The following is a 26,594-nucleotide window of genomic DNA, read 5'->3' as shown; positions in this document are numbered from 1 at the left end:
AATTCTTTCCAGCATAGGCCTGAAATATAACAGATGCTGAACAATTAATTGGTTAATTAGACAAGAAACATTTGAAGCAATTATCACTATAACAAAAATTAAATCATCTTTCTTTGATCTTACATGTAATTTGCTTAACTTTTTTAGTGTGTATCTGATCTATACATGTTTCTGAAATAATAAATATATTTCTGTGCATATTAAACTTTTGAAAAGAGAATGTTTCTTTTCTTGAACTCTTGAATGCTTATGGTGAATCTAGGAGAATAATATTGAAAGCAAACATATATTGTTAAAAAAGAAACTTTAGGTTTTTTTAACATTCTCAGTTTTTAGTGGGAGCAGGAGCTTTGTCTTAATCTTTCATACTTGCTTGCATTGTTTAGATAAGCACACATGGTTTGCCTCCAGTAGATTTATTCTGGTTTGGGTCATTGCATGGGTGGGGTTTGAAATATTCATAGGGAGGGAAACAAGTGGTGCTAATATTACGATAAGGAACAAAAGTGCCAAAGTTCATTTTTAATATTCACAGTTGTGTATCCACTTATTAAAAATGATCCCCGAAGTTTTATTAGAGGACTGTATTATGTGCTTTTTTCTTTGTATTTTCACAATACAAGAAAAAAAGAAAAAGGCCACGAAAATGTTTTGGATTGATCTGTTTCTTCTTGGCTGTGGAAACTTTCATGAAATATTATCTACAGTCAGCCAAATACCACAAAGCTATTACCTTTCAGGACTTGTTTCAGGGTGGTACTGCTTCTCCATGTCTATTACCATGTGCAGATTTTATGCAACTTTTATCACGTTGTTTCAATAAAAAAAAAGATGATCCTATTAGGATGAATGTGTGTAAGGGAAAAGGGCAGACTCAGGAAACTCCTCCGCGGCAATCCTTCTAGATACAGTCTCCAGCTGAGCTTGACTCATGTGCAGGGTCAGGAGGGAAGATAGCCCTTGCACTTAAGATGGTTTTGTTTGAGTCAAATGATCAGGCCTCTCCTGTTTTATCTTAAACTTGCTGAGACGGTTTCTGTTTCCGATGAGGGCAACCAAATAATGCACTGGTAACCCAAGCCTACTTATCCTGCAGCTATGGCGTATGTTACATTATACTTTACCTTTCAAAACTCAGGGGATGATCTAAGTTATAAGGTGTTATGTGCTTCCCCTGAACAAAGGTCCATCTTTCAGATTAGCCTTGGAAACCTCACCTCTGAAATCAGTCTTCCACCTAATGTTTGGAGGAGGTGAGTTTGTGGTAGGGTTCAGTGAGTTATCACAGACACTTAATTGTCCCTCTGTTTTTGTTTTGTTTTTATTTTTGTTTTTGATTGCTTTAATGCAAGGTATCAACACTATTAAGCTAATTATGTCCTCTTCAAACTTGTTATCCATTCTGTGGTCTGTGTCTTAGTTGGTGGCACCAATTTTCTATTAACTTTTCAAAACTGGGAATCATGGATTCTTCCCACTCACTAAGAATTTCTACCATTAGTTCATTTTTCCTCTCAGACTCTAGTCCTGTCATCTGTTTCCATTGGCTTTTTCAGTACTAAATTCATCCGAAGAGAATTAAGTCTTCTCTGAAAGAAAAGAGGATTTCTATAACAAAGCTATTTCTCATATAAACAGAAGAAAAAAAAGTAAAGCAAAAAGGAAAGGGACTTTAAATCTTCCCAAACATTTATCTAATAGGTTAAAACAGTGCAAAAAATTCCATCTTCTTCAAGGTGATTAAAAAAGAATATTGGGGTGCCTGGGTGCCTCAGGCAGGTAAGCATCTGACTCTTGATTTTGGCTCAGGTCATGGTCTCAGGGTGGTGAGATCAAGCCCAGCCTTGGACTCCAGGCTCAGTGTGGAGTCTGCTTAAGATTCTTTCCCTCTTCCTCCCCCTCTGCCCCTTTCCCCACTTGCATGTGTGCATGCATTCTTTCTCTCTCTAAAATAAATAAATAAAATCTTTAAAAAAAGAATATTTTAAAACAATGAATTATAGTTCAGTATGTTTTTATTTTTATTTTTTTATTTATATTACATACTTGCCTCCTTTATAAAAAACTGCTATATATTGTAATGACAGTTATATGTTACAGGAAATTTTTAAAAGATCAGAGATAGTTTTTAAGAAATACAGAAAGAAGGGAAGGGAGTTAATTTTACCTTTAATCTGATGTAAAAGAGTGGACATGATTAAAATGTAAATTACATTGAGTTTCCTGGTAGCAAAAAGATGACAGAAAGAAGTATTTTTCAAAAGATATCTATTAGATCTATTCATGTAACTTATCACAGGTAACAGACAAGCCTCAGAGTTTTAAGAAATACTCTCCTAAATTCTTTGCAGTTGTGGAATTTGAAACCCCTTATTTATCTGAGACAACCTCTCTCCCATGGTCCTGCCCCTTCCCTGAATCACATAGTTAACTGATCCTCCAACTGAACTCTTGATTGCTTCTAAAATTCATCAAGAATGATGACAATGACTTTATTTGTTGATCAATTTTTCCCCTGGATCATAAAAATCATTTCAAGCTATGACTTCTTTTAGAAAGCATATTAATTCCCTTAGGAAACGAAAGCATCATTAACTAAATTAATGTATTTGTGTACCAAATAAGATAATGACATAGAAGTGATAGATATGATCATCAGGAATTTAGCATAAATATCTGACTAGAAAATTAAATATCATTAGCTATGTAGATTTTAAGTTACAGAATTTATATACTTTTAAATTTAGTACTTAAAAAATCATAAAATGACTTTCCACTATGGCAGGGTAAATTTGCTTAAGTGTCTCTGATAGGAAATGTGTGATGCAGTAGTTACAAAAGGGGAACCAAAATTCTAGAAAACAAAGGTAAGAAATTGTGTCCTTCTTTACTCTTGACTTACAAACTTCCTCTAGAACCTGATTTTTTGATTTAGTTCGGATAACTACCCTATTCCCTTAATATTTAAAACCTTAGAAATTTTTTTTACACTGGACCCTTTGGGTGACTTGGCACACACTTCTTTGAGGCTTATCCTCTAATTGAGCCTCTGATAAGCAAAGAAAAACATACCCATTTACTCCGGCACTTCTGTAAAGATTTGGCACTTCCCATCCAAATTAGCAATTGGAGCTGAAATTACCCTGAAACAAATCAATCTGTCATTCTATGAAGAAACACAAAATGTGTATGTTGACCAGCCTCTTCTTTACATGCCTCCAAAATCACTGTGAACAATTCTTTCCAACAGGGAGTATCTCAACCATGCAGGTGGATGAGACACAGATTCAGAGGTTGCAAAAGAATGTAAGTGGGCCAAAGTTCACAATAGTTTGATGAATAAACAAAGGTTACAAAAGCTGGAAATACAGACAATCTTAGCAGGCTTCGGATTTCTGCTGAGTCAAGTCTAACAAAAACAAAGCGTGAGGTGTCAGTAACCAAACACGGTGTTCATTCTTGTTTTTTAGTTGCTGGTGCTTTGTTTTGTTTTAATTTAATTATATTGTGAAAAGTAACTTTTCTGACTGAATCTGTGATTCAGTAAATTTCGAAGATTGTAAAGTTTATGAGAAAGAAATAATGCTTGAGCTCAGTTCCATTTGGTGCCATTCAATTTAACTGAGTCTCGGTGGCAGATACAGAGATAAGCAAGGGGCTTGTAGTTGGAGGGCATAGTGAAATTCACTTATATGTGGAATAATAAGTCTAATAAGACCAATATTGTAGGATAGTAAAAAGTGCTACAAAAAAAGGGGCAGAGATTACTTCTGCTTGACAAGTTCAAATACATTGCCTGGAACTTAACAAATGGTTACAATTTTCACAAGCATTGGTCTAGACAATTGATACACTAGTGGCAACATCTTTTGTTGTTGCTTTTCAGTCTTGCATTTAGTTGGAATTGAAGAGAAGGTGGGACTAATTCTAAGTCTTTCTGTGAGTTTCTACTAAATTCCTTAATTTGGACCTTATAATTTTACAATCCTTCACAAACTGATTGCCACATGATCTCTCTTACTCTCCTACTTATGTTCTATACTCCAGATCTTCTGAACATTTTACAAATTCCCTACTTAGCCATACTTTTTCATGTTTTCTCACCTTTATATGTGCTGTTTCCTCTGCCTAGAGTGCTCTTCTCCTACTCTGTATGTGTTATTCCTTTAAAACTCAATATGAATGGAAAACCTTCAGCAACCTCCAAGGACATTAGTGGTTGCCAGTTGCTCTAATCTTGCTGTACGCATAACCACTTACATTTGCTTCTTTTTCCATGCAATTCATTATATATGCACCCTTGGCGGTGCAAAGGTCCCTAAGTATATCTGGTGCATGAACAAATGAAGGTCAATATCACCATATAGTCTTTCCCAACTGTTTCTCTCAGTAATGACGCCATCGTCTTTGAATTCCTGGTGAATTTATACCTTTATAGATTTTGGAAAAATAAGCCTTACAAGTGAATTCTAAAAGATTAAACAGCTTGTAACATTTAGAAAATTTTAATACATTTGTCCCTTACAAATGCTTAAATGTATTTATTCAGCAAGTATTTGTTAAGTGTCTTCTGTGTTAAAATCCTGTAAGGGGCAGAGCAAGATGGCAGAGGAGTAGGAGACATGGATTTCGTCTGGTCTCAGGAATTCAGCTGAATAGGGATCAAACCATTCTGAACACCTACGAACTCAACAGGAGATCAAAGAAGAGAGTAGCAACAACTCTCTGAACAGAGAAGCGACCACTTACTGGAAGGTAGGACGTGCGGAGAAGTGAATCCGAGGCGATATTTGGGAGGATAGACATCGGGGGAGAGGGCCTCCATCGGCCACTTCTGGCAAGTGATAGAGCCGCAGAGCACAAAATCGGAACTTTTAGAAGTCGGCTCCGCTGACGGATGTCGATCCACTGGCTAAGCGGGGGGTGGAATCCTCGCAGGAGAGTGTGGTCTCAGGACCCTCGGGGTCACAGAAAAACCGGGGATGCCTGAGTGCAGCAGAGCTCCTAGGTATCGGAGCGGGGAAGCCGGCAGCAGAGACGGAGCCGAGGCGCGGGCTCTCGACTCAGGGTTGCCATAAACTGTGATCCGCGGCCCAGTCGGGCCACTGCTCCTCCAGCAGGGACCCAACAAGCGGCAGAGCCGGAGAGACTCTCCTTCCTCCCCCGGGAGGAGCGGCGCGGGAGCGCACCGCAGGGATCTGCTGGGTTTGGAGACTCCACACGGGGTCGGGTGCCAGAGATAGAAACGCTCGGTCACAGGACGGGTGAGCACGGAGTGTGGCCAGAGACCGGGGAGACGGGAGTGACTGCTTTTCTCTGGGCCCGCACTGAGGAGTGGGGCCCCGAGTTCTCAGCTCCTCCGGGCGGAGATTGGGAGGCCACCATTTTCACCCTGGTCCTCCAAAGTTGTACCGAGAGCTTGCAGGGAACAAAAGCTCCCGAGAGCAAACCCGTGCAGCTTGCTTAGCCCAGACCGACAAGGGCAGGGCAATTCCGCCTCCGGGAAAGACATTTGGGAACCACAGCAACAGGCCCTTCCCCCAGAAGATCAGCCTGAACAGCCAGCAAGCCAAGACCAAGTTAACCGATCAAGGAGAACGGGAGAACTCCAGCGCTAGGGGAATACTACACATAGAATTCATGGCTTTTTTTTACCATGATTCATTAGTCAAAGTTAATTTTTGTAACTATTTTTTTAAATTTTTCTTTTTCCCTTTTTCAACCAACATCTTATCAATCCCTTTTTAAAAAAAACATTTTTTATTTTTCATTTTTAGAGTCATATTTTATCCCTTCAGAGTAGTTACCCTTATTTTTGGCATATATATATAAGTTGTTCTCTCTTTAAAATTTTGAGATAGTTTCTTCTAACAGATCAAAATATACCCTAAATCACTAGTGTATGGCTTTGTTCTAGTCCCCTGCCTGATCACATTCTCTCCCTTTTTTCTCTCTTTTTTAAAAATATTCTTTCTTTTTTCAAACAACTTCTTATCTTATCAATTCCTTTTATAAAATCTTTTATAATTTTCATCTTTATGGTCATCTTCCATCCCTTCATTGTATCAACCCTTATTTTGTACATATATGTCTTTCTTCCTTTAAACTTTTAGGAGACACTTTTTTCTAACAGACCAAAATACGCCCAAAATCTAGTGTGTGGCACTGATCTATACACTAGCCTGAAAATATTTGATCATATTCTGGTTTTTTTGTATTGTTCTGTTTTTGTTTATATCTTTTTCTTTTTGTTTTTTTTTTTTTCTCTTTCTTTTTTCTTTCTTTCCCTTTCTTTTCCCCTGGTTTCAGGTCTTTTCTGATTTGTATAGAGTATATTTCCTGGGGACATGGTTAACCTGTTAGCATTTTGTTCTTTAATTCATCTATTCTCCTCTGGACAAAATGACAGGATGAAAAAAAACACCTCAGCAAAAAGAACAAGAGATAGTACTGTCAGCCAGGGACATACTCAATACGGACATTAGTACGATGTCGGACTTCGAGTTCAGAATCATGACTTAAAAGATACTAGCTGGGCTTGAAAAAGCATGGAATTTATTAGAGAAACCCTTTCTGGAGAAATAAAAGAACTAAAATCTAACCAAGTCAAAATCAAAAAGGCTATTAATGAGGTGCAATCAAAATGGGGGCACTAACTGCTAGGATAAATGAGGCAGAAGAAGGAATCAGCGATATAGAAGACCAAATGATGGAAAATAAAGAGGCTGAGAAAAAGAGATAAACAACTACAGGATCACGAGGGCAGAATTCGAGAGAAAAGCGATACGATAAGATGAAACAACATTAGAATACTTGGGATCCCAGAAGAAGAAGAAAGAGAGAGAGGGGCAGAAGGTATATTGGAGCAAATTATAGTAGAGAACTTCCCTAATATGAGGAAGAAAACAGGCATCAAAATCCAGGAGGCACAGAGAACCCCTCTCAAAATCAATAAAAATAGGTCAACACCCCGACATCTAATAGTAAAACGTACGAGACTCAGAGACAAAGAGAAAATCCTGAAAGGAGCTTGGGAGAAGAGATATGTAACCTACAATGGTAGAAATATTAGATTGGCAACAGACCTATCCACAGAGACCTGGCAGGCCAGAAAGGACTGGCATGATATCTTCAGAGCACTAAACGAGAAAAATATGCAGCCAAGAATACTATATCCAGCTAGGCTGTCGTTGAAAATAGGAGAGATAAAAAGCTTCCAGGACAAACAAAAACTAAAGGAATTTGCAAACATGAAACCAGCCCTCCAAGAAATATTGAAAGGGGTCCTCTAAGCAAACAGCCTAAAAGCAGCAAAGATCAGAAAGGAACACAGACAATATACAGTAACAGTCACTTTACAGGCAATACAATGGCACTAAATTCATATCTTTCAATAGTTACTCTGAATGTAAATGGACTAAATTCCCCAATCAAAAGACACAGGCTATCAGATTAGATTAAAAAACAAGACCCATCAATATGCTGTCTGCAAGAGACTCATTTTAGACCCAAAGTCACCCCCAGATTGAAAGTGAGGGGGTGGAAAACCATTTACCATGCTAATGGATACCAAAAGAAAGCTGGGGTGGCAATCCTTATATCAGACAAACTAGATTTTAAAACAAAGACTGTAATAAGAGATGAAGAAGGACACTATATTCTACTTAAAGGGTCTATCCAACAAGAAGATCTAACAATTATAAATATCTATGCCCCTAACATGGGAGCAGCCAATTATATAAGGCAATAATAACAAAAGCAAAGAAAACACTGAAAACAATACAGTAATAGTGGGGGACTTTAACACCCCCCTCACTGAAATGGACAGATCATCTAAGCAAAAGATCAACAAGGAAATAAAGACTTTAAATGAAACACTGGAACAAATGGACTTCACAGACATATTCAGAACATTCCATCCCAAAGAAACAGAATATACATTGTTCTATAGTGCCCATGGAACATTCTCCAGAATAGATCACATCCTAGGTCACAAATCAGGTCTCAACTGGTACCAAAAGATTGGGATTATTCCCTGCATCTTTTCAGACCACAGTGCTTTGAAACTAGAACTCAATCACAAGAGGAAAGTCAGAAAGAACTCAAATACATGGAGGCTAAAGAGCATCCTACTAAAGAATGAATGGGTCAACCAGGAAATTAAAGAAGAATTAAAAAATTTCCTGGAAACCAATGAAAATGAAAACACAACTGTTCAAAATCTTTGGGATACAGCAAAGGCAGGCCTGAGAGGAAAGTATATAGCAATACAAGCCTTTCTCAAGAAACAAGAAAGGTCTCAAATAAACTACCTAACCCTATATCTAAAGGAGCCGGAGAAAGAACAGCAAATAAAGCGTAAACCCAGCAGGAGAAGAGAAATCATAAAGATCAGAGCAGAAATCAATGAAATAGAAACCAAAAGAACAGTAGAACAGATCGACGAAACTAGGAGCTGGTTCTTTGAAAGAATTAACAAGATTGATAAACCCCTGGCCAGACTTATCAAAAAGAAAAGAGAAATGACCCAAACCAACAAAATCATGAATGAAAGAGGAGAGATCACAACCAACACCAAAGAAATACAAACAATTATAAGAACATATTATGAGCAACTCTATGCCAGCGAATTAGATAACCTGGAAGAAATGGGTGCATTCCTAGAGATGTATCAACTACCAAAATTGAACCAGGAAGAAATAGAAAACCTGAACAGACCTATAACCACTAAGGAAATTGAAGCAGTCATCAAAAAATCTCCCAATAAAAAAAGCTCAGGGCCAGATGGCTTCCCAGGGGAATTCTATCAGACATTTAAAGAAGAATTAATGCCTATTCTCCTGAAACTGTTCCAAAAAATCGAAATGGAAGGAAAACTTCCAAACTCATTTTATGAGGCCACCATTACCTTGATCCCAAAACCAGACAAAGACCCCATCAAAAAGGAGAATTACAGACCAATATCCTTGATGAACATGGATGCAAAAATTCTCACCAAAATGCTAGCCAACAGGATCCAACAGTACATTAAAAGGATTATTCACCATGACCAAGTGGGATTTATCCCTGGGCAGGATATAAAATCAATGCACAGAAATCAGTGGCATTCCTATACACCAACAAGAAGACAGAAGAGAGAAATATCAAGGAGTCGATTCCATTTACAATTGCACCCAAAATCATAAGATACCTAGGAATAAATTTAACCAAAGAGGCAAAGGATCTGTACTCAGAAAACTGTAAAATACTCATGAAAGAAATTGAAGCAGACACAAAGAAATGGAAAAAAGTTCCATGCTCATGGATTGGAAGAACAAACATTGTGAAGATGTCAATGCTACCTAGAGCAATCTACACATTCAATGCAATCCCCATCAAAATACCATCCACTTTTTTCAAACTAATGGAACAAATAATCCTAAAATTTGCATGGAACAAGAAGAGACCCCGAATAGCCAGAGGAATATTGAAAAAGAAAAGCAAAGCTGGTGGCATCACAATTCCGGACTTCCAGCACTATTACAAAGCTGTCATCATCAAGACAGTATGGTACTGGCACAAAAACAGACACATAGATCAATGGGATCGAATCGAGAGCCCAGAAATGGACGCTCACCTCTATGGTCAACTCATCTTTGACAAAGCAGGAAAGAATGTCCAAGGGCAAAAAGACAGTCTCTTCAACAAATGGTGTTGGGAAAATTGGACAGCCACATGGAGAAGAATGAAACTGGACCATTTCCTTACACCACACACAAAAATGGACTCCAAATGGTTGAAAGACCTAAACATGAGATAGGAGTCCCTCAAAATCCTAAAGGAGAACACAGGCAGCCACCTCTTCAACCTCAGCCATAGCAACTTCTTCCTAGAAACATCGCCAAAGGCAAGGGAAGCAAGGGCAAAAATGAACTATTGGGATTTCATCAGGATAAAACGCTTTTGCACAGCAAAAGAAACAGTCCGTAAAACCAAAAGACAACCGAGAGAATGGGAGAAAATATTTGCAAATGACATATCAGATAAAGGGCTAGTATCCAAAATCTATAAAGAACTTAGCAAACTAACACCCAAAGAACAAATAATCCAATCAAGAAATGGGCAGAAGACATGAACAGACATTTTTCCAAAGAAGACATTCAAATGGCCAACAGACACATGAAAAAGTGCTCAACATCGCTCAGCATCAGGGAAATCCAAATCAAAACCTCAGTGAGATACCCCTCACACCACTCAGAATGGCTAAATTTAACAAGTCAGGAAACGACAGATGTTGGCGGGGATGCGGAGAAAGTGGAACCCTCTTACACTGTTGGTGGGAATGCAAGCTGGTGCAACCACTCTGGAAAACAGTATGGAGGTTCCTCAAACAGTTGAAAATAGAACTACCATACGATCCAGCAATTGCACTACTGGGTATTTACCCCAAAGATAGAAATGTAGAGATCCGAAGGGGTACGTGCACCCCAATGTTTATAGCAGCAATGTCCACAATAGCCAAACTGTGGAAAGAGCCAAGATGTCCATCGACAGATGAATGGATAAAGAAGAAGTGGTATATATACACAATGGAATATTATGCAGCCATCAAAAGGAATGAGATCTTGCCATTTGCAACGACGTGGATGGAACTGGGGGGTGTTATGCTGAGTGAAATAAGTCAATCAGAGAAAGACATGTATCATATGACCTCACTGATATGAGGATTTCTTTTTTTAATTTTTTTAAATTTTTTATTGTTTGTTAATCACCATACATTATATCATTAGCTTTTGATGTAGTGTTCCATGATTTATTGTTTGTGCATAACACCCAGTGCTCCACGCAGAATGTGCCCTCTTTAATACCCATCACCAGGCTCACACATCCCCCTCCCCCCTCCCCTCTAGGACCCTCAGTGTGTTTTTCACAGTCCATTGTCTCTCATGGTTCGTCTCCCCCTCCAACTTACTCCCCTTCATTCTTCCCCTCCTGCTGTCTTCTTCTTTTTATTTTTCTTAACATATATTGCATTATTTGTTTCAGAGGTACAGATCTGTGATTCAACAGTCTTGCACAATTCACAGCACTCACCATAGCACATACCCTCCCCAATGTCTATCACCCAGCCACCCCCTCCCACCCACCCCCCCACCACTCCAGCAACACTCAGTTTGTTTCCTGACATTAAGAATTCCTCATATCAGTGAGGTCATATGACACATATCTTTCTCTGATTGACTTATTTCACTCAGCATAACACCCTCCAGTTCCATCCACGTCGTTGCAAATGGCAAGATATCATTCCTTTTGATGGCTGCATAATATTCCGTTTTGTATATATACCACATCTTCTTTATCCATTCATCTGTCGATGGACATCTTGGCTCTTTCCACAGTTTGGCTATTGTGGACATTGCTGCTCTAAACATCAGGGTGCACGTACCCCTTTGGATCAATACATTTCTATCTTTGGGGTAAATACCCAGTAGTGCAATTGCTGGGTTGTAGGGCAGCTCTATTTTCAACTTTTTGAGGAAACTTCATACTGTTTATAGAGTGACTGCTCCAGTTTGCATTCCCACCAGCAGTGTAGGAGGGTTCCCCTTTCTCCGCATCCCCGCCAACATCTGTCATTTCCTGACTTGTTAATTTTAGCCATTCTGATGGGTGTGGGGTGGTATCTCATTGAGGTTTTGATTTGGATTTCCCTGATGCCGAGCGATGTTGAGCACTTTTTCATGTGTGTCTGTTGGCCATTTGGATGTTTTCTTTGGAAAAATGTCTGTTCATGTCTTCTGCCCATTTTTTGATTGGATCATTTGTTCTTTGGGGGTTGAATTTGCTAAATTCTTTATAGATTTTGGATGCTAGCCCTTTATCTGATATGTCATTTGCAAATATCTTCTCCCATTCTGTCGGTTGTCTTTTGGTTTTGTTGACTGTTTCCTTTGCTGTGCAAAAACTTTTTACCTTGATGAGGTCCCAATAGTTCATTTTGTCCTTGCTTCCCTTGCCTTTAGTGATGTTTTTAGGAAGAAGTTGCTGTGGCTGAGGTTGAAGAGGTTGCTGCCTGTGTTCTCCTTTGGATTTTGATGGATTCCTGTCTCACATTTAGGTCTTTCATCCATTTTGAGTCTATTTTCGTGTTTGGTGTAGGAAATGGCCCAGTTTCATTCTCATGCACGTGGCTGTCCAATTTTCCCAGCACCATTTGTTGAAGAGACTGTCTTTTTTCTATTGGACATTCTTTCCTGCTTTGTCAAAGATGAGTTGACCATAGAGTTGAGGGTCCATTTCTGGGCTGTGTATTCTGTTCCATTGATCTATGTGTCTGTGTTTGTGCTGGTACCATACTATCTTGATGATGACAGCTTTGTAATAGAGCTTGAAGTCCGGAATTGTGATGCCACCAGCTTTGGTTTTCTTTTTCAACATTCCTCCAGCTATTTGGGGTCTTTTCTCATTCCATACAAATTTTAGGATTCTTTGTTCCATTTCTGTGATAAAAGTTGATGGTATTTTGATAGGGATTGCATTAAATGTGTAGATTGCTCTAGGTAGCATAAACATTTTCACAATATTTGTTCTTCCAATCCATGAGCATGGAACATTTTTCCATTTCTTTGTGTCTTCCTCAATTCTTTAAATGTTAGAATTCATCTTTGAGGCCCTCTGTCCCTGAGCTTTTCTTTGTTGAATTGTTTTTGATTACTGACCAATTATACTAATACTTCTGTTCAGGTTTTCTATTTCTTCATGCTTCAGTCTTAGTAGATTACATCTTTCTAAGATATTATATTTTCTAGGTTATCCAATTTTTTGGTGTATAATTTTTCATAGTAGTCTGTAATTATCTTCTTTATTTCTGTGACATCAATTGAAATTTCTCTTTAATTTCTTAATTTATTTATCTAATTTTTTTCTAAGTTAGCCTAAGAAAAAGTTTGTCAATTTTGTTGATCTTTTCAAAACACCAATTCTTAGTTTCATTTATTTTTTCTACTTCTTATTTTGTTTATTTATACTTTAGTCTGTATTATGTCTTAATTCTGCTAACTTTGGGCTTAATTTCTTTTTCTAGTTAATTGAAGTTAAAGTTCGTTTGTTTAGCTGATATCTTCTTTTTTAATATATAAGGGTGTAATGCTATGAACTTCCCTCTTAGTAATTTTTTGTTGCATCCATTAAGTTTTGTTTTGGTATGTTGTGTTTTGTTTGATTTGTCCTAAGATATTTTCTAATTTTCATGTTGATTTCTTCTTTGACACATTTTAATTTTCCCACTGATTTCCTTTGACCCAATGGGCCCAAGAATATGTTTTCAATTTTTACATATTTGTGAATTTTCCAATATTTTTTTCAACTGTTGATTTCTAGTTTCATTCCATTCTAGTCAGGAAAGATACTTGGTACGAATTCAATCTTCTCATAAGTGGTATGACTTTTTCTGTGACATAACATGTAATCTATCTTAGGTGATATTCCATGTGCCTTGAAAAGAATGTGTTTTTTGTTGCTTCTGGGTGGAATGTTCTGTATATGTCTGTTAGATCCATTTAATTTGTACTGTTTTCTAATTGATCTGTCTGGGTGTTCTATCTGTTATTCAAAGTGGGGTATTGAAATCTCTTACTATTTTGTGTTGCTCTCTACTTTTCAGTTCTGTCAATGTCTGCTTCATATTTTTAGGTGCTTAGATGGTGGGTGCATATATATTTATAATTGTAACATCCTCCTGATGAATTGACTATTTTAGCATCTTATAATGTTTTTCTTTGTCTTTTGATAATTTTTGATGTAAAGTCTGTATTGTCTGATGTAAGGATGGCCACCTCTACCCTGTTTTGGTCATTAATTGAGTGCAATATCTTTTTTTGTCTTTTCATTTTCAGTCTATATGTGTCCTTAAATCAAAAGTGAGTGTTTTGTAGGCAGTCTATAGTTGGATCCTGGTTTTTTTGTTGTTGTTGTTTTCTTTTTGCTTTTTATATATATTTAATCACTCTAGGTCTTTTGTTTAGGGAGTTAATCCATTTAAATTTAATTATTGATTTGGAAGGACTTACTATTGCCATTTTGTTAACTGTTCTGTTTGTCTTCTAGTTCTTTCATTCCTCTTTTCCTCTCACTGTTTTCCTTTGGGTTTCACTTATTTATTATTATTACTTTCTTTTAGGGGTGCTTTGATTCCTTCCTCATTTTCTTTTGTGTACCTTCTATGGGTATTTTCTCTGTGATAATCATGGGGCTTACATAAAACCCTTAATAGTTATAATCATCTGTTTTAAGATGATAACTACTTAACTTCAGCCACACACATAGCCTTTTTTTTTTAAGAGTTTTTATTTATGTATTTGACAGAGAGAGACACAGCGAGAGAGGGAACACAAGCAGGGGGAGTGGGAGAGGACAAAGCAGGCTTCCTGATGAGCAGGGATCCTGACGTGGGGCTCGATCCCAGGACCATGGGATCATGACCTACTTTTTAAAAATACTTTTGTCTTTTGATTTTTATAACCAAATTAAAAGTGATTTATTCTTTGGCATGTGGCTGTCCAATTTTCCAACACCATTTGTTGAAGAGACTGTCTTTCTTCCATTGGATATTCTTTCCTGATTTGTCAAAGATTAGATGACCATAGTGTTGAGGGTCTATTTCTGGGTTCTCTTTCTGTTCCATTGCTCTATGTGTCTTTTTGTACCAGTACCATACTGTCTTGATGAGTACAGTTCTGTAATACAGCTTGAAGTCTGTAATTGTGATGCCTCCAGTTTTGGTTTTCTTTTTCAACATTCCTCTGGCTATTCAGGTTTTTTTCTGGTTTCATACAAATTTTAGGACTGTTTGTTCCAGCTCTGTGAAAAATGTTGATGGTATTTTGATAGGGATTGCATTGAATGTGGATTGCTTTGGATAACATAGACATTTTAACAACATTTGTTCTTCCAATCCATGAGTATGGAATGTTTTTCCATTTCTTTGTTTCTTCATCAATTTCTTTCATAAGTGTTCTGTAGTTTTCTGAGTACAGATCTTTTACTTCTTTGGTTAGGTTTATTCCTAGGTATCTTATGGTTTTTGGTGCAATTGTAAATGGGATCAGTTCCTTGATTTCTCTTTCTTCTGCCTTATTGTTAGTATATAGAAATGCAACTGACTTCTGTGCATTGATTTTATATCCTGCAACTTTGCTGAATTCCTGTATCAGTTCTAGCAATTTTTTCCTGGAGTCTTTTGAGTTTTCTACATAGTGTATCATGTCATATGTGAAGAGTGAAAGTTTGACTTCTTTGTTGATTTGGAACATTTTTTTATACCAGACACAAAAAATAAACTCAAAATAGATGAAAGACCTAAATGAGAGACAAGAATCCATCAAAATTCTAGAGGAGAATGCAGGCATCAACCTCTTTGACCTCAGCCATAGCAACTTCTTGCTAGACATGTCTCCAAAGCCAAGAGAAACAAAAGCAAAAATGAACTATTGGGACTTCATCAAGAAAAAAGCTTTTGCACAGCAAAGGAAACAGTCAACAAAACTTCCCTTTTAGGAAATGACAGAAAAAGAGAAGATATTTGCAAATGTCTTATCAGATAAAGAGCTAGTATCCAAAATCTATAAAGAACTTACCAAACTTAACACCTAAAAGCCAGAAAATCTGGTCAAGAAATGGACAGAAGGCAAAAACAGACATTTCTCCAAGGAAGACATACAAACGGCCAACAGTCACATGAAAAAATGCTCAACATTACTCGGCATCAAGGAAATTCAAATCAAAACCACAATGAGATACCACCTCACACCAGTCGGAATAGCTAAAATTAACAACTCAGGAAACGACAGATGTTAGTGAGGATACGGAGAAAAGGGGAACCCTCTTACACTGATGGTGGGAATGCAAACTGGTACAGCCACTCTGAAAAACAGTATGGAGTTTCCTCAAAAAGTTAAAAATAGAGCTGCTTGATGATTCAGAAATTGCACTACTAGGTATTTATCCAGAGGATACAAACATAGTGATTCGAAGGGGCACATGCACCACAATGTTTATAGCAACACTATCAACAATAGCCAAATTATGAAAAGAGTCCAAATATCCATCAACTGATGAATGGATAAAGGAGATGTGGTATGTGTGTGTGTGTATGTGTGTGTGTGTGTGTGTGTGTGTGTGTATACAATGGAATATTACTCAGCAATCAGAAAGGATGAAATATTGCCATTTGCAATGACATGAATAGAGCTAGAGTGTATTATGCTAAATGAAATAAGTCAGTCAGATAAAGACAAATACCATTTGATTTCACTCGTATGTGGAATTTAAGAAACAAAACAGATGAACATAGGGGAAGGGAAGGAAAAATAAAATAAGATGAAAATAGAGAGGGAGGCAAACCATAAGAGACTCTTAACTATAGAGAATAAACAGGGTTGCTGGAGGGGAGATGGTTGGGGGGATGGGGTAACTTGGTAATGGGCATTATAGAGGGCACTGGAAGTAATGAGCACTGGGTGTTTTATGCAACTGATGAATCACTAAATTTTACCTATGAAACTAATAATACAGTATAAGTTAATTAAAATGAATTTAAATGAAAAGAAAGAAAAAAGTGATTTATGCACTACCATTACAATAATATAGTTTTCTGACTTTGTCAGAATACATTTTTATATTTTCCTTTATTGTATATATTTACCAAAATATTTACTATATTGCTAAATATAGTAATATTTACTAAATATATACTAAATATATACTAAACATATTTGTTATATTACTATATATATAAATATATTTAGTATTATGTACAAACTTTATACTTTCATATGCTTTATATTGCTGCTTAGTGTCTTTTCATTTCAACTTGGACTCCCTTTAGCATTTCTTTTTTTTTTAATTTTTTTAAATTTATTTATTTGACAGAGAAACACAGGCAAGAGACGGAACACAAGCAGGGGGAGTGGGAGAGGGAGAAGCAGGCTTCCCGCAGAGCAGAGAGCCTGATGTGGGGCTCAATTCCAGGACCCTGGGATCATGACCTGACCCGAAGGCAGACGCTTAATGACTGAGCCACCCAGGCGCCCCTCCCTTTAACATTTCTTGTAAGTTGTTGTGGCAAACTCCTTTAGATTTTATTTATCTAAGAAAGTCCAGTTCTCCTTCATTTCTGAAGGACAGTTTTGCTCCACCTAGTACTGTTAGTAGGCCTTTTATTTTTTTTAATTTCAGCCCTTCAAATATATCATCCTACTTTCTCTTTTTTTAAAGATTTTAATTTATTTCAGAAAGAGAGAGAGCACGAGCAGCAGGGAGGAGCAGAGGGAGAAGCAGACATCCCACTGAGCAGGGAGCCTGACCAATCCCAGGACCCTGAGATCAGGACCTGAGCAGAAGGCTGTCACTTAACTGACTGAGCCACCTAAGAACCCCTCATCCCACTATCTCTTGACCTGTAAAGTTGCTGCTGAGAAATCCACTGATAATCTTATAGGGTTCCCTAGTATGCACTTTTTTCTCATAATTTTTATGATTCTTTTATAATTTTGCTTTTATAATTCTGACAATTTGATTATAATGTGCTTTGGTGTGGATGTCTTTGGGATCAGCCTATTTGAGACTTGTTGGAGTATTCAAATCCTTATGTCCATATCCTTCTTTAGATTTGGGAAGTTTTTAGCCATTATTTCTTTACATAAGGTTTCTGCCTCTTTCTCTCTCTCTCTCTCTGCTCTCTCTGAGACTCTCAGAATGTATATATTGGTCTATATCATGGTATTCCATTCATCTCTTAGCCTTTCTTCACTCTGACATTCTTTTTTTTTCTTCTTCCTCTTACTGGATAATTTCAAATGACTTATCTTCAAATTTGCTGATTTGTTTTTCTGCTTGATCATGTCTACTCTTGTACCCCTTTAGTGAAATTTCAGTTCATTTATTGCATTCTTCAACCACAGAATTTGTTTGATTCTTTAAAAAATATATTTTCTCTCTCTTTGTTGAAATTCTCATTTTGTTCATGTATCATTTTCCAGAGCTCACTGAGCCTGTTTATGACAGTTATTTTTAATTCTTTTTACGTGGTTCATATACCTCAACTTCTTTTGGTTGGCTGCTGGGGATTGTCTTATTCCTTTTGAGTGGGCTATTTTCCCCTGGTGTATGTGTGTGTCCCTTGTAATTTGGGTTTGGTATTCACATCTGTGAAAAAAAACCAGCCACCTCTCCCGGTCTTTAGGAATGGGCTTCATACAAGGAAAAAGACATTACGCCCAGCTATTGATTTTTGCACCTCTCAGACCTTTTATGTGGGTATGTCTTCTCTGCACTTATGCATGTAGATTCCTAATTAGAGGGATTTTCTGGTTTCTGGTTTTGTTTTTTTTTTCCAGGATCTTGTAATCTCTTATTCTGTTGGTGTCTGTCTGCTGTACCATGGGTCCTCTGGAGCAGTATACCACTCAGTTCTTTTTTGTTCTTAGTGGCCCAGGGCATTTAGAATCCCATCAGCACTCTGCCAATGGTGAAATGGAAACCAGTCCCTTGGGTAGTGTCCTGAAAAGCCAGGACCTTGGGCACATGCTCCATGGTCTCCTCTTTCCTCCAGAAGGAAAGGCTGCTGAGTTGTATTGGCCTCTGTCAACTGTCTGTCTAGAAAGATATAACTCAAAATATTAAGAAATAGCTAACTCTGAGGGCAAAGTGTGATTATTATATATGTTTATATTTCTTCTCTATATTTTTGTCTTCTTACAGTGACAATATATGTGTTATGAGAAATTTTTATGTTCTTCCTGATGTTTAGGTTCTTTTTTGATTTGAAACATCCTTTCTGGTCTTCAACCCATGTACTGATTCCCCTCGTTTACTTTACATACATTTCTATATTTTTTACATACATTTCTAAAATGAGTGGAAACTAAGAGGTCTTTTCATAATGGAAGGGTAAACTCATCTTAACAGTAAAGCGCTTGTGGCTCTTTTGTCTCATTTTCATCACTGATAAGGAAAATAGGCATTTTTATTTTTAGCAGTAAGTAAATTACCAAGGCACATCAATATCAGCATTTCACTGAGTGATCACATCAGAGCCTGTTTGGAACAGGTCACATTGAAAAGAACATTGATTTTAGCTCCAGAACTTAGAGTATATTGGAACACTATATAGCTGACTGTCACAAAATAACCAATCCTATTTACTTGTGTCACCCTGGTACTGTGTATAATATGTTATGCGTATTTTTATATTTATAGAAACCTCATAAGCTAATTGTTTCACAAAGCCAGTTTTCTGCTAGACTGGATCTTTGTCCAGGTGGTTTCAGCTATCACATGATCTTTTTTTGTCCCCTAATGTGTCTGGGCCTTTCTAGGTTACAGAGCTTTTCCTTATCCTATTGCTCCTTGTTGTAAACCAGTAAGGTACTGAGGCCTACTAATGACCCAATTTTAGGAGTAAAGAAATATTACAAATATACAGAAGTTTACAATGAAATGTAGTAAGAATGGGATCTATTTATTTTATTTTCACAGATTCCAAGCCTAGTGTTCTTTACCAATGTCCACATTGCCTCTCTGACCATTTACCATGTTCCTATCATGTCAATAATCATCACTCTCATTAAACCAATCTAGCTGACAAAATCATGGAAGCCAGACCCATATCCTACCTGCTTATATACCATGTAGCCTAACACAGATTCTATTTTATCCAAAGACAAAACCAGCTGGGCAGTGGCTTATGAAAACGAATGAAAAAAATTGTTCTTGCAGTATCTGGGATTCATCTAAACATAGTCACCATATTTACCTCAGTTGTACCTCATTTTTTTTTTCTTTAAAGGCTATCTTTGAGGTTCTCAAATTAGGCTGGTTTTATATGTCAGGAGAACAGAACGTATAGGGAGAATGTTATTGCTCCTGCCTAAACCAACCTCGTATTGCTCTGAATGGAACAGAGGAGGTGACCACTCCTAGATCTGGGAAACCCTCCAGGCTGTGAAAGATCTGGAAGTTTCCCAGATCCTTGGTATCTTAGCAGGACAGCAGGGAACTTTGCACAGAAGGGTGCAAAGGCTGACCACCTTACTTTTGAGCCTGAAGAAGAATGGAACAAAATGCTCTTAAGTTCTAAGAGTGCTCCCACAAGCACATTTTTGTCCATTTTACCCAATTCAAAATATTTGGAATATTTGGGTGATGGTTGTCTAGAGTAACTTTTAATCCCAAAGACTTTATTTTTTATAATTTCTCTTACTTTATTTCAATTTCATTTCTTTTGGAAACTGAAGTTACAGATTTATTTCTTTTTTAATATGGAGTGTAAATTCAGAGTTAAATCTCTGAAAAGTATAATAGTATTGTTATCAAAATACCATTATTGTGTTATATGATAGTTACAATTTATATTTATTAAACATAAAGTTGGCTTCTATTGTTCTAGGTCCTTTACACACAAATTTTAACCCACATAACTACCATTTATTGTTTATATTATTATCCATCACTAAAAAATGAGGAAAGTTTTCTTAAAAAATGATGTCTCAGATGTGAATACTCATTATAAGAAAATACTTTTATATACAATCTCATTTACTCATATAATGTAAACCCCAGTCCATCAGCCAGAACTTAGTCCCATGGTGCCACGTAACTGCGAGGAAGCAGGGAAATGTAGTCTTGCTGTGTGTCATGCAGAAAAGGAAACGAGATCTGTGGATGCCACAAGTGTCGTGTGACTGCCATACCATTGTGTTACGTGCTAAAGAAAGAAAGAATTTCAATATTTGAGAATATAGAGAAAGACAGAAATATCCTTTTCTTCCCCATCCAGTTTTTAAAGCTAGCATACCAAACACTAATGCCAAAACAAACAAGGAGAGCATGAATAAAAAAGTTCATGTCCAATTCCCTAATGAACATAACTGTAAAATGCAGAAATGAAATATTAACAAACTAGATCTAGCAGTGTAGAACAAAGGTAATAATACATTATGACCAAGTTGTATTTTCCCCAAGAATACAAAATTTATTCAAAAATTAGGAAATGATGACTTTTAAAGCTTTATGTAATCTGTGCCGACTGCCTTTGTCCCATTCTCTACTATACTCCCGACCCTTGGACTCTGGTGCAAATGCATTCATTTCTCCAACTGGCCTTTTCAAATCTTTACATCTGATAGTCTCTTCACCTGGAATGCCCTTCCCTGGCTCTTCCCAGGGATCACTCCCTCATTCATTCAAATGTCACCTCCTCAAAGAGGCTTTCCTTGACCACACTCTCTGAAGCAGATTCCTGTTACTCTCTTTCTCCTTACTTAGCTTGACTTTTTTTTTCAAAGCACTTAACATAATATTATTTATTTCTAATGTCATCTGTCTGTCTTTCCTACTAGAATGTAAACTTCCTAAGAACAAGGTTTTTATTTTTTAGCCAGTGTTTCTAGCATGGAAATAGTGATTGGCACATGTTAGACATCAACAAATATTTATTCAATGAACAAATGAATATATTTTCATGCATTTTAAAATAACATAGCTGGTCAAAGGATACAAACTTGCAACTAGAAGATGAATAAATTCTGGGGACCTAATACATAGTTTAGTGGTTATAGTCAACAATACTGTATTATATACTTTGAAGTTGCTAAAAGATTAGACCTTCCATGTTCTCACCACAAAAAAAAAAAGAAATAATAATTATGTAATGTGAGAGAGGGTTTAGCAAACCTAAGGAGGGAATCATATTGCAATATATAAATGTATCAGATCAATGCATTCTATACCTTAAACTTACACAATGTCAATTATATCTCAATAAGAAAAATAAATAACAGAGATTCACAAAAAATAAAATTAGGAAATAAAAATGAACAGTTTGAATGTAAAAAATATCATCTTAATATTAGCCCTTCAAAGCCTTTCATACACAGTTCAACATCTATTCATATACAAACATGATATCTAATAGTAAGTAACCCAAACTCTTCTCTTTAGAACCCAAAAAAGACAAAGATGGTTTTTATCACTATTTATATTTAATATTGTACTGGAGGTCTGAGCCAGTTCTGTAAGGCAAAGAAAATAAATAAGAGATGCAAGAATTAAAAAAAAGAAGAAACAAAGGTATCATTAATTGCAGACAACACATAGTATGTCCAAAAGAATAAAAATCCCCAAAGAATAAATTGTTAGAAATAAATCTTCAAGTGTGTAGATAGAAAATCAATGTACAGTAATCTGTTGTTTTTCTAATATGGTAGCAACAGAGTGAAAATGAATATATTTTTTAAAGATACCATTTATATTATCATCAAAACATAAAGTACCTGGAAATAAATCTAACAGAACATTTCCAAATTCTGTATGGAAAGACTTCCAGAACTCTATTGAAATACATTTTTAAAAAATGGATAAATGTATCATATGCATGGAATGGAAGACTCAATATTGTTTCAGTTTTTCCCTAATTGATCTATAGAGCCAATGCATTTAAAATTTTTATCCTTTCAATGGAATTTGGCAAAATAAATGAAACATTTATGGAACTACAAAGGGCTGAAGACATCAAGACACTCTTGAAGACCAAACTGGGTAACTGACCTTACCACACATGAAGATTTAAGAAAGCCCTAGTAATTAGGACTATATATTGGTGCCAGGGATATAAAAATGGTCAAATGAATGGAAAATTGAACCCAATAAAAGTTAGATGCAAAAGAGACATTTGGAGTTTCACTGAGCAGGTACTATAGATCAGTGGAGAAAACCTGGACTTTTCAATAAGTGGAACTGGGACAATTGATTATACATATAAGAAAAAATGAAATTAGATCACTACCTCACAAAAAAATCCATTCCAGGTGACTTTCAATTATAAATGTGAAAAGTAAAATTATAAAAATTTTAGCAGTTATTATAAAAGAGTATTTTTTTAAAGATTTTATTTATTTATTTGAGAGAGAGAATGAGAGAGAGAGAGAGCACATGAAAGGGGGAGGGTCTGAGGGAGAAGCAGACTCCCCGCTGAGCAGGGAGCCTGATGCGGGACTCGATCCTGGGACTCCAAGATCATGACCTGAGCCGAAGGCAGTCACTTAACCAACTGAGCCACCCAGGCGCCCTAAAAGAATATTTTTATATCCTCATGATTTCTAAAACAAAATCCAGACAATAAAGGAAAGACTAATAAATTTAACTACATTAAAATTAAAAACTTCTCTTCACCAAAGAAACCATAAAGAAACTGAAAATAAGAGTCACAAAGAGATTATTGCAACCATATATAATCATATAAAACCATATATAATATATAACCATGAATTATTGAAATATAAAGAAGAACTCATATAAAGGGATAAGAATCAGATAAACAGCCCAACAGAAAACCAATCAAAAGATATAATCGGTACTTTGTAAAAGGGAAAGTACTAATAACTAATAAACTAAGGAAATGGTATTCATGTTAGTTAGTAATCAGGGGATGCAAATCAAAACCATTATAGCATACAACTATATACCCATAGAGCTGGAAAAATTTAAATGTCTAATAACTGACATCAGATAAAGCATGGCCCTGTAGTTTAGACCAAAGATTTGTGATGTTATTCTGACAGTAAGGGGATCCACTGAAGAGTTGAAAGCAAGGGTGGGATCCAATTAAAGTTCTGAAAAGATTCCTCTAACTACATGGATCTGGATATGGATATGGAATGGATCTGGATAAGAAAATGGTTGACCATATCAGATGTTGTTGAGGATGTGGAAGATGGAGAATTCTCATCTGCTGCAGTGCCAATTTGGAAAATAGTTTGACATTTTCCAGCAAATTTGAAGATATGCATTCCTTATGACCCTAGAATTCCACTCTTGAACCCTACTTTAGAGGAATTCTTATTCACATTTACCTGGAAACTTACACAGAAATTTTCAGAGCAACTACGATACAATAGCCCTAACTGGAAACAAAGCAAATGTTCTTCTAATACAGATTGGATAAGTAAATCATGGTATATGCATACATTGCAATGCTGTATTACAAGGAAAATGAAGAAATTACAGCTACACACATCCACATGGAACTCTATCAACATAGTGTTGAGTGGAAGAAGTAGATAGAAAATATATACAATGTGATTCCATTTTCAAGTTCCAAAGAGGCAAAGTTAAACAATGTGTTATTTAAATATTAAAACCCATAAAACTAATGTAAAATGCAGAAATGACTAACATATGAGTTGTGAGTTATTTATATATATATATTTATGAAGTAGTAAATTTATTTCTATAAATAAAGGAAGCGTATTACCTTCCAGTTATTCACAGGGAAAGAAGCTGGCTGAGAATTAAGTGATCTGCTTGTTTATGTAACAAGAGGGTGGGGGTAGAGAGACTATGACCAAGTAGAGTGAGTGGGAGGAAATGCCCTTCATTTTGTCCCAGGGCTGTGAGAAGGGATGAGGAACCAACCATTTGGTTTCAGGGGCTCACATGTCCCTATTAACAGACCCAAATGACATTTTTTTTCTACATAAGACACTTTTAGAACCTCTAGGGATGAACTGGCTCCATCTTTGTCCTCATGAAATGCGGAGCACTGAGCGGTAGTAAAATACCGGAATTAGCATCACTATTAAGCATACAAACCCACAAACCTATGGTATGATGCCCATAAAGCCATAAATTTCACATAACAGTTTGGCCTCTCCAACCCCCAATACTGCAGGTGTCCAATGTTTTCAGAAACTTCCTGGTTATTTCATCTTGGTAGAGTGTGCTTTATCTTTGCCTCTGGGCTCTCCTTCAGCTTTAAGGGGACAGAGGCAGACGCCGTGTGTACTTTCTTCATTGTTCTTCTTGCCTCGGCTTCCAGTTTGGTTTCTGGTTTTGGATGATCGTGCTCTCCCTTTGACTGTAAGAATATGAAGCGTCTGTCGTGCTTCCCGAAGTTGGTGATTGGGAAGCCCCCATGGCCTCGGCAAGGAATTAGCTTCAGAGGCCCGTCACAGTTGGGACAGCGTTTCCTCTGCTGCTTCTGCCGGGCTTTGTCACAGATGGCAGGTCGCAGGTAGATCTTCCGCCCCTCTTCGGCGGAGCAGTCTCGGCTGCACACCACCACGCCCAGACAGGACTTCTTGAGGATGCGTGAGTTGTGGTTGTTGGTGTTGCGCATGGCCCAGCTGCTCAGGTGCCGCTGCGCATTCCTGTCCTCTGAGCTGTAGATGTGCTTCTCATAGGAATCTGGCCATTCCTGGAACCAGTCGGTCTTTTTCACATTCTGTGGCAGTTTCATGTCATTAATATCCCAGCTTAACATCTCCTTGTCCTCGGAATCAAAGTCTTCAGGCTCCATGACAGGTCACCCATAGGTTTCTGCCTGTCCAATTTCCCGCAGAAGTGGTGGAGAATTTTCCTTTCAAAGGCATTTCCTACTGTTGGATCAATCCACTCTTGACTCAAGCAGCTTAGACCTGGAGACTGTTTTCTGACATTTTGTCAGGTTTCAAGGTTTCCTCGATGAAGTTGTAGTTGAAGAGACTGGAGATGAACTTCATGAGGCCTGACTGGAGATTTGGGGCAAAGGAAAGTGCTGGAAGAGAAGTTCAGGAGTTATTTATATTTTTATAGAAAATAACACGAGTCCATATGAATATTTCTGTTATATAGTTTTGAAATTACTTGTGCCATAATAGAATACCTTTTTGTTGGTAGTATTCACAAGAATATTTCCCACAAGAATATAATAATTAAATAAATATTTATCTGCATGTAAGATAATTATAGCGGTGAAAAAAAGTCTCTCCATCTCTACACTAGAAGTGATTGATTTAAGTGAACTTCGAAAATTTGATATTTGTAATTTGTTATTTAAATGTCATACAGTGAATGATAGCAAAACAAACCAAACACCCCTTACATCTGTGTGGAACATTATTATGTACAAAGCACTCTTCATGAAGCGAGAACAAGAAATAATATTTATTGAGGAGCTAAGATGTGCATACATGGTGTACTGTGGTAGTCTCACAAGCACTCTAGGGGGATATATTTTTTAAATTTTATTTATTTATTTTTTTAAAGATTTTATTTATTTATTTATTTGAGAGAGCGAGAATGAGAGACGGAGAGAGAGCACATGAGAGGGGGGAGGGTCAGAGGGAGAAGCAGACTCCCCGCCGAACAGGGAGCCTGATGCGGGACTTGATCCAGGGACTCCAGGACCATGACCCGAGCTGAAGGCAGTCACCTAACCAACTGAGCCACCCAGGCACTTCGGTGTAGAAACATTATGTTACAATGTTATAATTTGGGGGAGATCAAGACTGAAAGATATTAGGTAACTTCCCAAGTCAGACATCCAAAGCCAAATACTGTATGATATCACTCATATGTGGAATCCAAAAAAGACAAACTCAGAGAAACAGAATGGAGTGGTAGTTACCAGGGCCAGGGAGGTGGGGGAAATTGGAGATATTGGTCAGAGGGTACAATCCATTTATAAAAATCAACAAATTAGGGGATCTAATGTACATCACGGTGGATTATAGCTAATGATGTTGTATCATCTACTTGAATGTTGCTAAGAGTAGATCTTTAATGTTCTCACCACAAAA

The 26,594-nt window shown here is 37.0% G+C and overlaps 1 protein-coding gene across 1 annotated transcript; it reads right to left on the bottom strand.

The window, feature by feature from the left end:
• Positions 1–24,739: 24,739 nt before the first annotated feature.
• On the bottom strand, positions 24,740–25,333 carry LOC114212427 (chorion-specific transcription factor GCMa-like). The gene has a single exon (XM_028107304.1). It carries the CDS (start codon positions 25,331–25,333, stop codon positions 24,740–24,742), a length of 594 nt encoding a protein of 197 aa, XP_027963105.1.
• Between the last annotated feature and the right edge of the window lie 1,261 nt (positions 25,334–26,594).

Source organism: Eumetopias jubatus, unplaced genomic scaffold, assembly GCF_037043125.1.
Source record: "Eumetopias jubatus isolate StellerSeaLion01/CBP00866 unplaced genomic scaffold, mEumJub1_p1.0 scaffold_15, whole genome shotgun sequence".
Lineage (NCBI taxonomy): Eukaryota > Metazoa > Chordata > Mammalia > Carnivora > Otariidae > Eumetopias > Eumetopias jubatus.
The sequence above is the reverse complement of the archived record's forward strand: the minus strand, read 5'-3'. Positions and strand labels throughout refer to the sequence as shown.

Bases quoted from the DNA above. Each gene is read 5' to 3' on its own strand.
- LOC114212427 (XM_028107304.1), bottom strand. From the start codon at position 25,333: ATGGAGCCTGAAGACTTTGATTCCGAGGACAAGGAGATGTTAAGCTGG.